General features: G+C 45.9%; 1 protein-coding gene across 1 annotated transcript in view; it reads left to right on the forward strand.

Moving 5' to 3' along the window:
• CAPN9 (calpain 9) overlaps positions 1-14,629 on the forward strand; it is a 54,071-nt gene that overhangs the window by 29,736 nt on the left and 9,706 nt on the right. The window contains exons 8-13 of the mRNA XM_011965471.1: positions 2,083-2,243; positions 3,255-3,412; positions 3,576-3,784; positions 9,064-9,100; positions 10,607-10,687; positions 13,197-13,254. Coding sequence (XP_011820861.1) covers positions 2,083-2,243; positions 3,255-3,412; positions 3,576-3,784; positions 9,064-9,100; positions 10,607-10,687; positions 13,197-13,254 — 704 coding nt within the window. The remainder of the gene's footprint in view (positions 1-2,082; positions 2,244-3,254; positions 3,413-3,575; positions 3,785-9,063; positions 9,101-10,606; positions 10,688-13,196; positions 13,255-14,629) is intronic.

The raw sequence follows: 14,629 nt of genomic DNA on the forward strand, positions 1-14,629 counted from the left end.
CCATGAGGGCTTAAGTTCCCCAGATTTGTGGAAAACGTGCAGGGTGCTTGAGAGATTCCTAAGCTGTCAAATTAGAAATTACAGATGAACTTTGAATTTTGAAGTACAGGGGACTTTGACTTAGGGGGTTACAAGAGAGGAGCAAAAACTGCAGGAAGAAAGCTGAGTTCTGGTATTAGTATCATCACACTAGTTAGTGCATATGAGCAGGAGGTAGAAACCAGAGTTTGAGAGGCTACCTGAGGTCAAGCTAGTGGAAGGAAGGTCTGGTACAGAAGGTGGGAGAAGCTGGGCAGAGGAAACTCAGAAATTCACAGCGGGAGGCTCCGCAAAGAAGAGCGTCCATGTAAGTGATCCGTTGCCCTGACCCTCTTGAAGGAGCTGCCCCAACACCTGGGCTGAGCCTGCCTGAGGTAATTGGTGGTGTTAAATCATGCACCCTGTGCATGGAGCCCTTCCTCCTGGAATCCTGACTCTGAACCCTGTGTAGCTTCTTTCCATCCTTCACCTGCTCTAGGATGTACCTCCTGCAGCTCTCTTCTCTCCCCTTATGTATGAATTCCCCCTTTCTTCTGAATCATTCACCTTAGCACTCCAACATTATCATTTCTCCTACCTGCAAAGAAAAGAAAGCCTCCCTTGATCCACTCAAGTGACCGAACCAGCTCTCTCCTCTCCTCTATAGCAAAGCCCGCCAGTTCCTCTTCTCCCTTACTCTCTCGACTCCACTCAGCTATGAGTGTGCCCCACCATCCCACTGACCCTGATGTTGCCAGGGAGGCCACCAATTCTCACTTTGCTCACTTTGCTCAATTGGATCATTTTGATCCATCAGGAGCCCTTGATGTGCTTGATTGCAGGGGACCACACGCCCTGGTGGTCCTCCTCTTACCTGAGCGCCTTCTCAACATCCTGTCCTGGCCCCCTCTCATCTTCCTAACCTGTTAGCACTGAGGTGTCCCAGGGCCCCATCCGTGGTCCCCCTTCTTGCTGTCTATTCTGACTCTTTAGGCGTCTCGTCTGGTCTCATGACTTTAAAAACTATCTTTACACTATTTCTCAGGTTTCCATCTTCAGCTCCTTTGCCCGGAATTCCAGAGTCACATACTCAACGGTCCACTTAACATCTCCCCTTGAATGTATAATAGACATCTCAGATTCATGTGCCCAAACCTGACTTCCTGAGCTTCTCTCTCAAACTGTCTCACCACAGCCTTCCCCATCTCCATCCTTCCAGTCACTCAAACCAAACATCCTGATTCCTTTCATTCTCTCCTTCCCCACACCCAGATTCCTTTCATTCTCTCCTTCCCCACACCCAGTCCATTAGCAAATCCTGTAAGATTTGCCTCAGAATATGTCTCAAATCTGGCCACTGTTCCCACCTCCCATGCCACCAGCCTGGACCAAGCTACCCTTGTCTCTCACTTGGACACCAGCACTAACATCCTGGCTGCCTCTCTACTTCCACCTGTGTCCCCAAAGTCTGTTCTCAACACAGCAGCCATGGAGCATGTGACTCCTCCCTTTACTGCCTTCCAGTGGCTCTCCATCTTCTCAGAGTCAAAGCCAAAATCCCTATATCTACTTGACATACTGTGATCTCTTGATCTTATTCCTTACGGATGCCTCGTGCCTTCCTGGTGTTCCATGAGCACCTCAAGCACCTCTCTGCCTCAGGGCCTTGCTGTCCATCTGACTAGACCCCCAGAGAGCTGCTCTGCCCAGTACCTGGTAGTTCAGATCTCCACTCAGAATGTGCCCCATCAGTAAGGGCTTCCCTTATCTCCCTGTTTAAAATAGCATCCCACCCTTACACTCCCATCCTTCAACCCAATTTGATTTTTCTCCGTAGCACTTAACATCTACAATAAATCTATATTTTTACCCCAGTTTTTACCTTTTTAACCTTTACTTTACTTTAAAAAATGTTTCCATCTCCCCACACTTTACAGTCGCCCCACTCCTTGTGAACAGGAACAAGATGATTTAATGAATAAGTGAATGATTTAATGAATGAGTGAATGGATGATGCCCTCACCATCGCCCTCCTGTGCATCGTGTCTCTCCACTTTGTTGCAGGATGGCATTTAAGGACTTCAAGGCCCACTTTGACAAAGTGGAGATCTGCAACCTCACTCCCGATGCCCTGGAGGAAGATGCGGTCCACAAATGGGAGGTGACGGTCCATCAGGGAAGTTGGGTTCGTGGCTCCACGGCTGGGGGCTGCCGCAATTTCCTGGGTAGGTAGGCTGCCTGTCATTCTCTCTGCCACTCCCAAGTGTCCATTCCAACCCAGGACACCAAAGGATAAGGGCCGGGTCCTCAGAGAAAGCCTGAAACATAGTAAGATTTCAAAAGTGACTGGGAAAAGAAGGCTGCAAAGATTTAGTTGGGTAAGAATTGTTTGGGGAAACTCCTTTGTTTTACCACTTAGGTTATTTTCCGAGTAATGGAAAGCATAACTCATGCCAGTTTAGCAATAGAAAGGATTTATTATCTCACATAATTGAAGAGCTCGGAGGAAAAGTAGGGTGGGCTTCAGGCACAGTTCTATCAGGGCCCTGATTCCATTTGCTTGTAATTCACTGTTCTGCCCTCTTTTCTGTATTGACTTCTTTCTCTGTCTGGCTTTCTTTATAATCGCAGGAGGACTGGCAGCAGTATCCAGGGCTTCCTGAGCCCTCATTCACGTGAACAGCAAAGCTCCTGGGGTTATCAAACAAAAGTTCTCAATTTCCCTCTAATTGGAAATTCCTTGAACCAGTATTGCCCGGTGAATGCTATGCATTGATTGGCTTTGTCCAATCTTCGGTGGCAAAAGGGACTGGCATAGACCAATCAGAATTCATGCTGGAGCAGTGATCGAGATCAATCCTACTCAAACTGCCCACCATCAAGTAGATGCCGGGGGACAACCAGAAGTCCACTGCACTCTCCTCTGAAATACTAAGTGGAAAAAAAAAAAAAAAGATGGAACAAGCTTTAGCAGACTAGACCCAGAAAAATGTCCTTAAAAAGCTGCATAGGAAATGGTTGAAGAGAAGGTGGAAATGAAAGAAAGGATACTTTGCATTCTCGTTAGGGATTATCAGAAGTAGTGTAGGAGGGCTTATTGAACAGGGAGAGAAGGTATTACTTTCTCATGTTTGGTAGGATATATAATGAGGGTGGATAGGTGTGTGTGAGTGTGTGTGTGGTCTTTGGGTGTTTTTTTAAGAAAGGGAAAATAATCTACCTCTCCCAAATGACAGATACCTTTTGGACCAATCCACAAATAAAATTGTCTCTGACTGAGAAAGATGAGGGGCAGGAGGAGTGCAGTTTCCTTGTAGCCCTGATGCAGAAAGATAGAAGGAAACTCAAGAGATTTGGTGCCAATGTGCTGACAATCGGCTATGCCATTTACGAGGTAGGTGGGAACCACATTGCATTTCAGAGTTCTCCATCTGAGTTCTAAATTCGCAGCTCCTCCTCGGTTTCACGCCTGAGACTCAACCAAGAGTCCATGAACTGTGTCCGAAAAGCCAAGAGGAACTTCCCTAGGAAATCCCTCCCTTTCTTGCCCATTGCAGTGCCCTGACAAAGACGAACACCTGAACAAAGACTTCTTCAGATACCACGCTTCGCGGGCCAGAAGCAAGACGTTCATCAACCTAAGAGAAGTCTCCAACCGGTTCAAGCTACCCCCTGGGGAGTACATCCTGATTCCCAGCACTTTTGAGCCCCACCAGGAAGCTGATTTCTGTCTGAGAATCTTTTCAGAGAAAAAAGCCATTACCCGGTGAGTCAGAGGAACGGCTTCCAGAATCCCACTTCTTTTAGTAGTTTATTCACACAGAAGTCATCCGGGAACTGCTGGAGCCAAGACTCCATTATTCCGTTTTCCATGTGTACCTGAGAAACAAGGCAGGACAATTTCTTTCTTTTCTATTATTTATTATTAATTTTTTTAGATGAAGTTTCACTCTTGTTACCCAGGCTGTAGTGCAATGGTGTGATCTCAGCTCACTGCAACCTCCGCCTACCAGGTTCAAGCAATTCTCCTGCCTCAGTCTCCAGAGTAGCTGGGATTACAGGCACCCGCCACCACACCCGGCTAATGTTTTTTGTATTGTTAGTAGAGACGGGGTTTCACCATGTTGGCCAGGCTGGTCTCGAACTCCTGACCTCAGATGATCCACCCGCCTCGGCCTCCCAAAGTGCTGGGATTACAGGAGTGAGCCACTACGCCAGGCTGCAGGACACTTTGTTAACTCATCTGCAAGGCAAGGCACATATTCCTTCTAGCTCTGCTCCTCCCTCCCTCAAGCAAACCATTGAAAAGTTGCTCTTTTCTACTGGTCCCAGAGTCATGCTCACGGGACACTCTTGGGTGGAGCCCTTCATTTTTCAGACCCTATTAACAGAAGCTTCTGGGGTAAGAGCCCCATGCAGGGATGCTAGACATTTCTGGGCATGATGAAGGCAGTGGCTACTGCAAATTTCAAGAATGACATGTTCTTTCACCTCCAATTCAAATAAATGTTGGCAAATCTGCCTCTCATTTTACATACCCAATATTCCACCGCATCTTCCTCACAGTGTCTTGGCGAAATTATTTTATATCAGTTACCTCTGTGGAAAATGTTTCCCTTTACTGCCCATTCACCGTGGGTTGCTCTGTGGCACAGGGGGAAAAATGGTTCAAGATAGAGGAATCCATTTCTTTTCCCAATGACGATATTCTAAAGATTACGGAGAATGCTAAAATCTGCTAATTCTGTATTTAAGCTAGATAAGTCCCCAACAAAAAGTCAATCTGCACAGAGTTAACAAGAGACAGCTGTGAATACATGACTCACTCTAGTTTCATCTTTCGTTTAGTGAGATAGAATTAGATTGGTGGCATGCATTGAGAAGACTCAATTACAAAGTCTGGTGGGGTTTCTCAAGCTGATTACAAAAGGCATGGTTCTTTCTCTTGGCTAAATAGATGCTGAAAAGTCTTAAATTTTTAAACACTCTACCGGATAATTTTTCTCCAGCCTTCTCTCAGATACTAGTACAAGGTGGGGATGAGTATCCTAGTATCTGTTCACACAAAAGTACCCTGTATGAGATCCATGCAGATTGACATCTCTTACGGGTGACAAGAACAAGAGAGACCCAAGTTATGCCAATGCCATGCCTCTTGTTCTCTATCCCATTAGTGGGGTGAGCTCAGAGTCACTGGCATGCATCAGGTAACTTCTACATGGCAAAAAAAACCTCCATACTCAATCTTGCTCTGAACAAGATATTTTAGTCTGCTATGATACTGAGTATAAGAATCAGCTCTGTAACTTGGTAACAAAAATTCACACTGAGCTCTGTGTGCATTGGTTTAGCTCTCAGACAGGCTCCTGATTAAACAAACAAAAGTTCTAAAAGTGTTATGTCATGTATGCCCAGGGGATGAGGAGGAAAGGGAGGACTACCCTCATTCAACGTTAATATTTATTTGTATTCCCTTTGATTTTGATTTTGTATCAGTTTTTCTTTGAGAGTGCTTCAAGTTTTAATCTATAAGACTGTATTCCTCCAAATGTTTTTAGCATCATCAAAAGCTGAAGCCTGCTCCTCCTGTTAATATTATTATTATCCAAATACTACAAGTCCCCCTAAATATGTGAATAGCAAAAAAACATGATTGCATCATTTTTCCTCTTTTTCCCTAACATAAGCACAGAGACACCCATCCCTCCCCAACCCCACCAGAGGAATCAGGAATTTACATCTGTGAGGAGACGCAGGAGTTAGGGATGCAGCTTCAAAAGGTGGTCTTTAGGCTGGGCATGGTGACTCATGCCTGTAATCCTAGCACTGTGGGAGGCCAAGGCAGGAGGATCACCTGAGGTCAGGAGTTTGAGACCAGCCTGGCCAACATGGAGAAACCCTATATCTACTAAAAATACAAAATTAGCTGGGCATGGTGGCACATGCCTGTAATCCCAGCTACTTGGGAGGCTGAGGCAAGAGAATCACTTAAAACCCAGGAGGCAGAGGTTGCAGTGAGCTGAGATAGTGCCATTTTACTCCTACCTGGGCCACAGAGTGAGACTCCGTCTCAAAAAAAAAAAAAACAAAACAAAAAAAGGTGGTCTTTTTGGTTCTGATTCAACTTTGTAATCTTTTAAAATGCACCCCCTCCCCAATGCCTATCACTTAGTAGGCTGAATGGTCTCCAACAGATATGCATCCTCCTTGAAGATACAGAGTTCATGGAGAGTGAATGTGTAATGCAACTGCACTGTTTATGGGTCACTGGAGGTGCTACTATTCTACAAAACACTTTATCCATTGCCTTTGTTAAAGTTCATCAAAGAAATAGGGAGTGACTGCTGGCTTAACTTCTTTTAGTTCCATAAACCCAGAATTCACAAGTTCTTAGTGATGGCTGATATAGTTTCAATATGTGTCCCCATCAAATCTGAAGTTGAATTGTAATCCCCAGTGTTGGCGGTGGTGCCTGGTGGGAGATGTTTGGGTCATGGATGCAGATCCCTCATGGCTTGGTGCTATCCTCATGATACTGAGTGAATGCTTGTGAGATGTGGTTGATAGTATGTGGTACCTGCCCCACCCCTGCTCCTGCTTTTGCCATGTGACATGACTCTTCCCCCTTCTGCCATGGTTGTAAGCTTCCTAGGCCTCCCTAGAAATCAAGGAGTCAAGTTAACTTCTAGGGAATATACCATGCTTCCTTGTAAAACCTGCAGAATTGTGAGCCAATTGAACCTCTTTTCTTTGTAAATTACTCAGTCTTAGGTATTTCTTTATAGCAGTACAAGAACAGCCTAATACAGAAAATTGGTACAGAGGAGTGGGGCATTGTTAAAAAGATAACTGAAAATGTGGAAGTGACTTTGGAACTAGATAACAGGCAGAGTTTGAAGAGTTTGAAGAGTTGGAAGAGTTTGAAGGCCTCAAAAGAAGACAGGAAGACGAGGAAAAGTTTGGAACTTCTTAGAGGCTGGTTAAATTGTTATGGCCAAACCGTTGATAGTAATATGAACAGTGAAGTTCAGGCTGCCGAGGTCTCAGATGGAAATGAGGAACTTATTGGTAACTGAAGCAAAGGTTATGTGTGTTATGCCTTAGTAAACATCTTGGCTGAATTGTGTCCATGCCCTAGGGATCTGTGGAAGTTTGAACTTCATAGTGATGATTTAGGGTATCTGGAAGAAGAAATTTCAAAGCAGCAAAGCATTCAGGATGTGACCTGGCTGCTTTTAACAACCTATACTCAGATGTGGGAGCAAAGATATGACTTAAAGTTGGAATGTATATATTTAAAAGGGAAGTGGAGCATAAAAGTTTGGAAAATTTGCAGCCTGGCTATATAGCAGAGAAAGAAAAAGCTTTTTCGAGAGAGGAATTCAAGCAGGCTGTGGAACAACCACTTGCTAGAGATATTTACATAACAAAAAAGGAGCCAAGTGCTATAACCAAGACAACAGGGAAAAGGCCTCAAAGGCATTTTAGAGAACTTTGCAGCAGCAGTCCCTCCCATCGCAGGCCAAGGAAAAAAATGGCTTCATGGGCCAGGCCTAGGGCCGCACTGCCCTATGCAGCTTCAGGACACTGCTACCTGCATCCTAGCTGCTCCAGCTCTAGTCTCTGCTCAAAGGCACCAGATACAGTTTGGGCTACTGCTTCAGAAGGTGCAAGGGTGCAAGCCATAAGCCTTGGCAGCTTCCATATGGTGTTAAGCCTGCAGGCACACAAAGTACAAGACTGAACGAGGCTTAGCAGCCTCCACCTAGATTTCAGAGGATGTATGGAAAAGCCTGGATGCCCAGGCAAAAGCCTGCTGCAGGGACAGAACCCTCATAGAGAACTTCTACTAGGGCAATGCAGATGGGGAAATGTGAGATTTGAGGCCTCGCACAGAGTCCCCACTGGGGTACTGCTTAGCAGAACTCTGGGAAGGTGGCCATCATCCTCCAGACCCAAGAATGGTGGATTCACTGGCAGCTTGCACCTTGAGCCTGGAAAAGCTACAGGCACTCAACAACCCATGACAGCAGCCAAAGTTACGGGGACAGAGCTCCCCAAGGCCTTGGGATCCCACCCTTTGTACCAGTGTTCCCTGGATGTGGGGCATGGAGTCAAAGGAGATCATTTTGGAGCTTTAAGATTTAATGACTGCCCTGTGGGGTTTCAAACTTGCATGGGGCCTGTAGCCCCTTTCTTTTGGCCTTTTGGAAGGGGAATGTTTACCCAATGCTTATACTCCCATAGTATTTTGGAAGTATAAAATGGAGTTTGCATATCTTGGAACTTGATTTTGATTTGACAGACTCATAGGCAATGGGACTTGCCTTATCTCAGGTGAAGCTTTGGACTTTGGACTTTTGAGTTAATGCTGGAATGACTTAAGACTTTGGGTGATTATTGGGAAGGCATGATTATATTTTGCAGTGTGAGAAGGACATGAGATTTGAGGGGCCACGGCAAAATGATACAGTTTGAATATGTGTCCCCACCAAATCTGATGTTGAATTGTAATCCCCAGTGTTGGAGGTGGGGCTTGATGGGAGGTGTTTGGGTCATGGGGGCAGATCTCTCCTGGCTTGGTGCTGTCTTCACAATAGTGAGTTTGCATGAGATCTGGTTGTTTAAGGGTGTGTGGCAACTCCCCTACCCCTTCACCTTCTGTGATAATTGTAAGTTTCCTGAGACCTCCTGAGAAGCAGAGCAGATGCCAGCGCTGTGCTCCATGTAAAGCCTGCAGAACCGTGAGCCAATCAAATCTCTTTTCTTTATAAATTACCTAATCTCTGCTATTTCTTTATAGCCATGCAAGAATGGCCTAACACAATGGCTGTCCCTCTTATTTGCATTCTGAGCAAGGGCTGAATGACTAAGGGTGGGGGTGTCAATGTATGAGGTCTGCAAACTCTGTGAAATGTAAACAGCACTGAACAATAAGGGATTCAATGGGACAGAACCTTCCAACAGCTCTGGACTCTTCACCTCTGCAGATCCCAATGAGAAGTTAATCCACAATTGAGGCTGTGTGTTTTTCTGCCCATACAGGGATATGGATGGAAATGTAGACATTGACCTTCCTGAGGTGAGTCTTCTGATGTTGCTATGGAGTATAGGATTCAGGTGATGGTTCTGGAAACCTTCCTTCTAATCACAGAGTCATGTAAAACTCTGCGGTTCTGGGAATGGTTATATGCGATCAAGTAAGCGTCTATGATTCTAACCTCCTGGAGACCAAGATGTGTGTCTTCTAGTCTGTGCTCCTCTAGTACACAAGGACCTGGCATGGAAGTGAGGTGGGTGCTTGGTATAAAGTTGTGTTCAATGTCATCTTCCTCTGTGCTGAAATAACACAACTGAAATAACAAACACAGAGACACTCTCTAAAAGAAAAGCTATTTATTTGGGGATAAAGCACTGCCATGGGAATATACATGCCACAGTAAACTATGCACATATTTGGGGAGGTAAAAGAGGACAAAGGTTTTTAAAGAAAAAAATGAGAAGGATTACATAATTGTTTTGAAATAATTATCCTTGGCTACAAAGATCAATAACAAAGGTGAGGCCAGGCTAATGTTGGACAGGCAGTTGCTACGCAGAGGTAGAAGTATTTCTGTGTATGGTTGCAAGGGCTCTGTGAAAGGTTGTGGTTTTTGCAGCCTTTTGTGATACTTTTGTTATCAGGCAAATAAGCATGAGGACCTTCTGGCCTTCCCAAGCTCTACTTGTCAGGGTTTTCTCAACATTAGTGACTTCATTTTGATTGAATAACTTTCACACTACCAACTGCACCTGAGAGGAAGCTGCCACTTCTGAAGGGGGTAGATTATCTTTTAATTGTATTTTAAGAAAACTCGTCAGTGAAAAGAAAACCAGAGAGGCAGGGAGATGTTTTTTACTGTGGACTCAGGGGAACACATTACATCTCCCCTCCATTATGTGTGTGTGGAGGGGGAGCCGTGGGGGTGGTTTCACCCTCATCCAAAGGCTGGAGGACTCTCCAGAGGCGCTGAGATGCTATAGCTGGAAACGGTCTGACACGTCCAGGGGCAGCAGAGATCTGCTTTTAGGAGGGAATTTGCTTCTGCATGCTGGGGCACAGCTTATTAATGGTGCTAAAAAACCAAAGAAACCAAAAACCACCCAAAACGTTTACTGAGCTCTTTCTATATACCAAGCCCAGTGCTAGAAACAGACTCTTGCCTTCAGTGATTTTACCAGCTATCAAAACAGATGATGAAGTGAGTCATTGCAGTCCAGGGTGGTAAGAGGTAAGCTAGAGGAAGTGCAGGAAGCATGAAAATCCAGTGGCCAGGACCTAACTTAGGCAGGGGTCAGGGTTCTTTGGCCTCCTCGTCTGTAAGGCAAAAGGGCACCACAGGTCCAGCTACTAGAGTCCTTCCAGTCTCACCTTCTAAAGAGCCTTCATGAGAAAATGTTCCTCACGCTACAGGACGCAGCTTGTGCACACCGCATCAGGAGGGTGACATGGGGCTGGGCACAGAGGCTCCCGGCTTCTTTCCTGCTATTTTTGTCATGTTTCCTTTTTGTGGATCATTTTGTGCAAGTTTCTTCGGCTATTTTTTAGCCCCCAAAGCCAACTCCGCCTGACCAGGAGACAGAGGAGGAGCTGCGGTTTCGAGCTCTGTTCGAACAAGTCGCTGGTGAGGTAGGACACGCCCTGCTTCCATCTCCCCACTAGGCTGAGGGCCTGGGCCTGGCTTTCCCGCAAAGGGTTGCAGTTGTGGGGTTGGTCAGCAACATCGTCCCGAGGCATGATGGAGCTTGTTGCAAAGACCAGCACTGATCACGGAAGGCCCAAAGACCACCCTGTTTACAACATCTCTTACTTACACAGTCTGCGGCTGTGGATGGGGCCAGTGAGCCCAAAGGAGCTCAGAATGGACCCAGACACTTTGTTTTTTAGTTCTGTTTTGTTTTAGACAGGGTATCACTCTGTTGTCCTGGCTGGAGTGCAGTGGTATAAGCCTAAATCACTGCAGCCTCAAACTCATGGGCTCAAGAGATCCTATCGCCTCAGCTTCCTGAGTAGCCGGGACTATAGGCACATGCCGTCATGCTTGGCTGATTAAAAAAAAAAAGATAAAGAGTCTCACTATGTCACTCAGGCTGGTCTCAAACTCCTAGCCTCAAGCAATCCTCTGGCCTCAGCCTCTCAAAGTGTTGCGATTACAGGCATGAGCTACCACACCGGGCCCCAGGTACTTTCTTTGGGAGGCTAGAGCAAGGCTTGAAGAGGTGGCTCCTTTGAACTCTGCCTGAAAATCACTGCCATTAGAATACTCTGTCTGCTGTAGTAAAGGGGATCATGTTCAAGGGGGTTCCTATTAAATTGCAACTTCCTGTCCCCCACCCTATCCCAGTCCTTTCCACTGTTCAGCTTCTTTTTTGGGGACCCTGGATGGAGCCTCACACAGATCCAGGCTCTTCCTCCACCTGCTAGGCATGGGGGAGGGAAGTCTTTCTAGAAACTGCCCCACAGGTGCTCCCTTGGAGCCATAAATAAAATGAGCAGATGAACTAATTCATGTCAAAATGCTAATGACTCTATTAGCTTCCTGTGTTTCACTCAACTGGGGTTCCTGAATTATGAAAGGGGTCACCTGGAATGGTGATATCTAAACCTAGGGGCTGTCTAATGGTAGTATATTAGGCACTGCAATAAGTAGGCAAGGCAGGGAGATTAGGGGACAACAGGATGGGATAGAGAAAAGGGGTGGCTCATGTGCCTGCTTAAAGTACAGCAGGAAGGTGGCTGAGCGCAGCCCTGGGCGGAACGGAGCGTGGTGACGGGGGAAGGCAGTGGTGACCTCCCTGTTCCAGGCGCTATCTGGAGCACGCTGGGTCAGACCCCGCATGACAGGCTCAGAGGAGTGAATGCGGGAGGGACAGGAGTTGTCAGATGGAGATCCAGGGTTTGTGAGGGAAGCGGGGAATGCTGCAGGAGTTTCAGTCGACCTTGATTAACAACCAGAAAAGTACCTCTAGAGTTCAGCCCTCCTCGACTCATGTCCTGCTTTTCTTCCAAGTAGTTGGATAACTTGGGCACGTGGCTCCATTTCTCTTTCCTCCTCTTTCAGTGGAGGCCTGGCTGGTGCAGTATTTTCTCACCAACACCAAACATCCCAAATCCCCATTCCCCAGGCCCAGAGGCTCCAGGGCGAACATGTGTTAGAAGCACCCCACAGCATTCCACATGGCTAGTGCAAAACCCTGACCAAAATGAGGTCTGTGTCAGTGCTACTCAAACATGCATGTGTATAAAGTGACCTGGGCATCCTGGGAAAAAAACAGATTCCTCATCAATAGGTCAAGAGCAGCCTGGGCAACATAGGGAGAGCCCGTTTCTGCAAAAATAATCAGCCCAGCATGGTGGTGCCTGCCTATAGTCCCAGCTACTTGGGAGGCTGAGGTAGGAGGATTGCTTGAGCATGGGAAATTGAGACTGCAGTCAGCTGTGGTCACAGCACTGTACTGCAATCTGGAGGACTGAGCAAGACCCTGTATCAAAAAAAAAACCCTGAGACTCTCCATTTCTAACCAGCTTCCGGGATGGGGACTGCCGAGATTTCCCGGAGCACCTTAGATCCATGATTCTGAAATTCACCTTTATTCTTAATTCTAAATCATTCACCCTTATTCTTAATTCTAAATCAACCCCTAGGTCTTAAAAATAGGACCATATTCCCAGGTCCTCTGATTTCAAGAGTCCCTGGGGTAAGCCCCAGATGTGGGACTGTTTTAAAGCTCTCCAGGTGGTTCTACGGTGCAGAGGAAGACTCAATCTGGCCTTCCCAAACTACCTCCAACATAGGAACCATCTGAGGAGCTTAGGACAATTCTAGGAGCGGTTCTGACCCTCAGGGAAGTTGGGAAACCATTGCCTTGCCCTGCCCAGCTTTCCAGGTGCTTTCCTGGATTGAGACGCCTCTCAAGTTAGGCTCTCTCCTAGTTGGGCTGGCATGTCCCTAAAACATGTGACATATGAGACATGTAGTTGCAGCCACACAGGAGATAGGTACATCTGCCCAGAGCAGGGTCCTGAAGGCTGGCCTGTCACTTGAGCCAAATCAAGCTCAGAACTGATTTAAAACAAAAAAAAAACTAAAAAAGAAGGTGCTGAGGGCTATTAAAAGCAATTGTCTCCACTTCAACAGGACATGGAGGTGACCGCAGAGGAACTTGAGTATGTTTTAAATGCTGTGCTGCGAAAGAGTAAGTGCTGCCCACATCGGGGTCCCAGGGCGCCTATGGAGGGACCAGCAACTACACTGCCTGAGTCCCCCCCAACCCCCCAGGCTCCCTGCTCCTCCCAGCCGACTTTTAAAATAGCTTTTCATTGTTTCCTGATTCCAGAAATGATGCAGGTTTATAGTAGAAAATTCTTAAAAATGCAGAAAAGCCTAATGACAAAGATAATCACAAATGATCTCGCCACCATAAATAACCACTCTTAACATACGTGTATCTGCATGTATGTACATATGTGTCACATGTGTAGACATACAATGTTAGAACGTTTCATCACTCCAACAAGAAACCCTTTACCTGTTAACAGGGTTAGCCCTGTACCCATTTCCCCCAGCCCCAGGCAACCACTCATCTACTTTCTTTCTCTATAGATTCGATTTACATATTCTGAATATTTCATATAAAAGGAATCATAGGCTGAGAGCAGTGGCTCACACCTGTAATCCCAGCACTTTGGGAGGCCGAGACAGGCGGATCACCTGAGGCCAGGAGTTCAAGACCAGCCTGGTGAACATGATGAAACCCTGTCTCTACTAATAATACAAAAAAAAAAAAAAATAGCCAGGCATGGTGGCAGGCACCTATAATCCCAGCTACTTGGGAGGCTGTGGCAGGAGAATTGCTTAAACCTGGGAGGTGGAGGTTACAGTGAGCCAAGATCGCGCCATTGCGCTCCAGGCTGGGCAACAGAGCAATACTCCGTCTCAGGGAGAAAAAAAATGAATCATACGATATGTGATCCTTTCTGACTGACTTTTTTCACATGGCATGATGTTTTCGAAGTCCATCCATGTATCAATGCCTCATTCCTTCTTATAGCCAAATAACATCGCATCGTATGGATGGGCCCTGTTCTGTTTATTCATTCATCTATTGGTGGCCATGTGGGTTGTTGCCAGTTTTTGGTCATTATGAATAATGCAACTGTAAACATTCCTGTACAAGTTTTTTGGGTGGGCATGTGTTTTCACTTCTCTTGGGTATATAGTTATGAGGATGGTTCCATCACCATGCCACGGTCTATGGTTACATGGTGGCATAACCATCCTCTTAACTATATGTTTAGTTAAGAGGATTGTTTAATTCTGTGTTTAATGTTTTTAAAAACTATCCAACTGTTTTTCTAAAGTGACTATTTCACATTTTCACCAGCAGTAGTATGGGAGTACAAATTTCTCTAACAAATTTAAATCCTGCCATTAAATAGGCTGCAAAAACATGATTCCTCAGGGTCGTATAATACTCCATTACATAGACATAGCCTAAAGTATTGACCATGCCTTTCTATTGGTCATTATTTCACTTCCAAATTTTTGCCACTATAAATAATGTGATGACA

This window comes from Mandrillus leucophaeus, unplaced genomic scaffold (assembly GCF_000951045.1).
Source record: "Mandrillus leucophaeus isolate KB7577 unplaced genomic scaffold, Mleu.le_1.0 Scaffold728, whole genome shotgun sequence".
In the NCBI taxonomy this organism is placed as follows: domain Eukaryota; kingdom Metazoa; phylum Chordata; class Mammalia; order Primates; family Cercopithecidae; genus Mandrillus; species Mandrillus leucophaeus.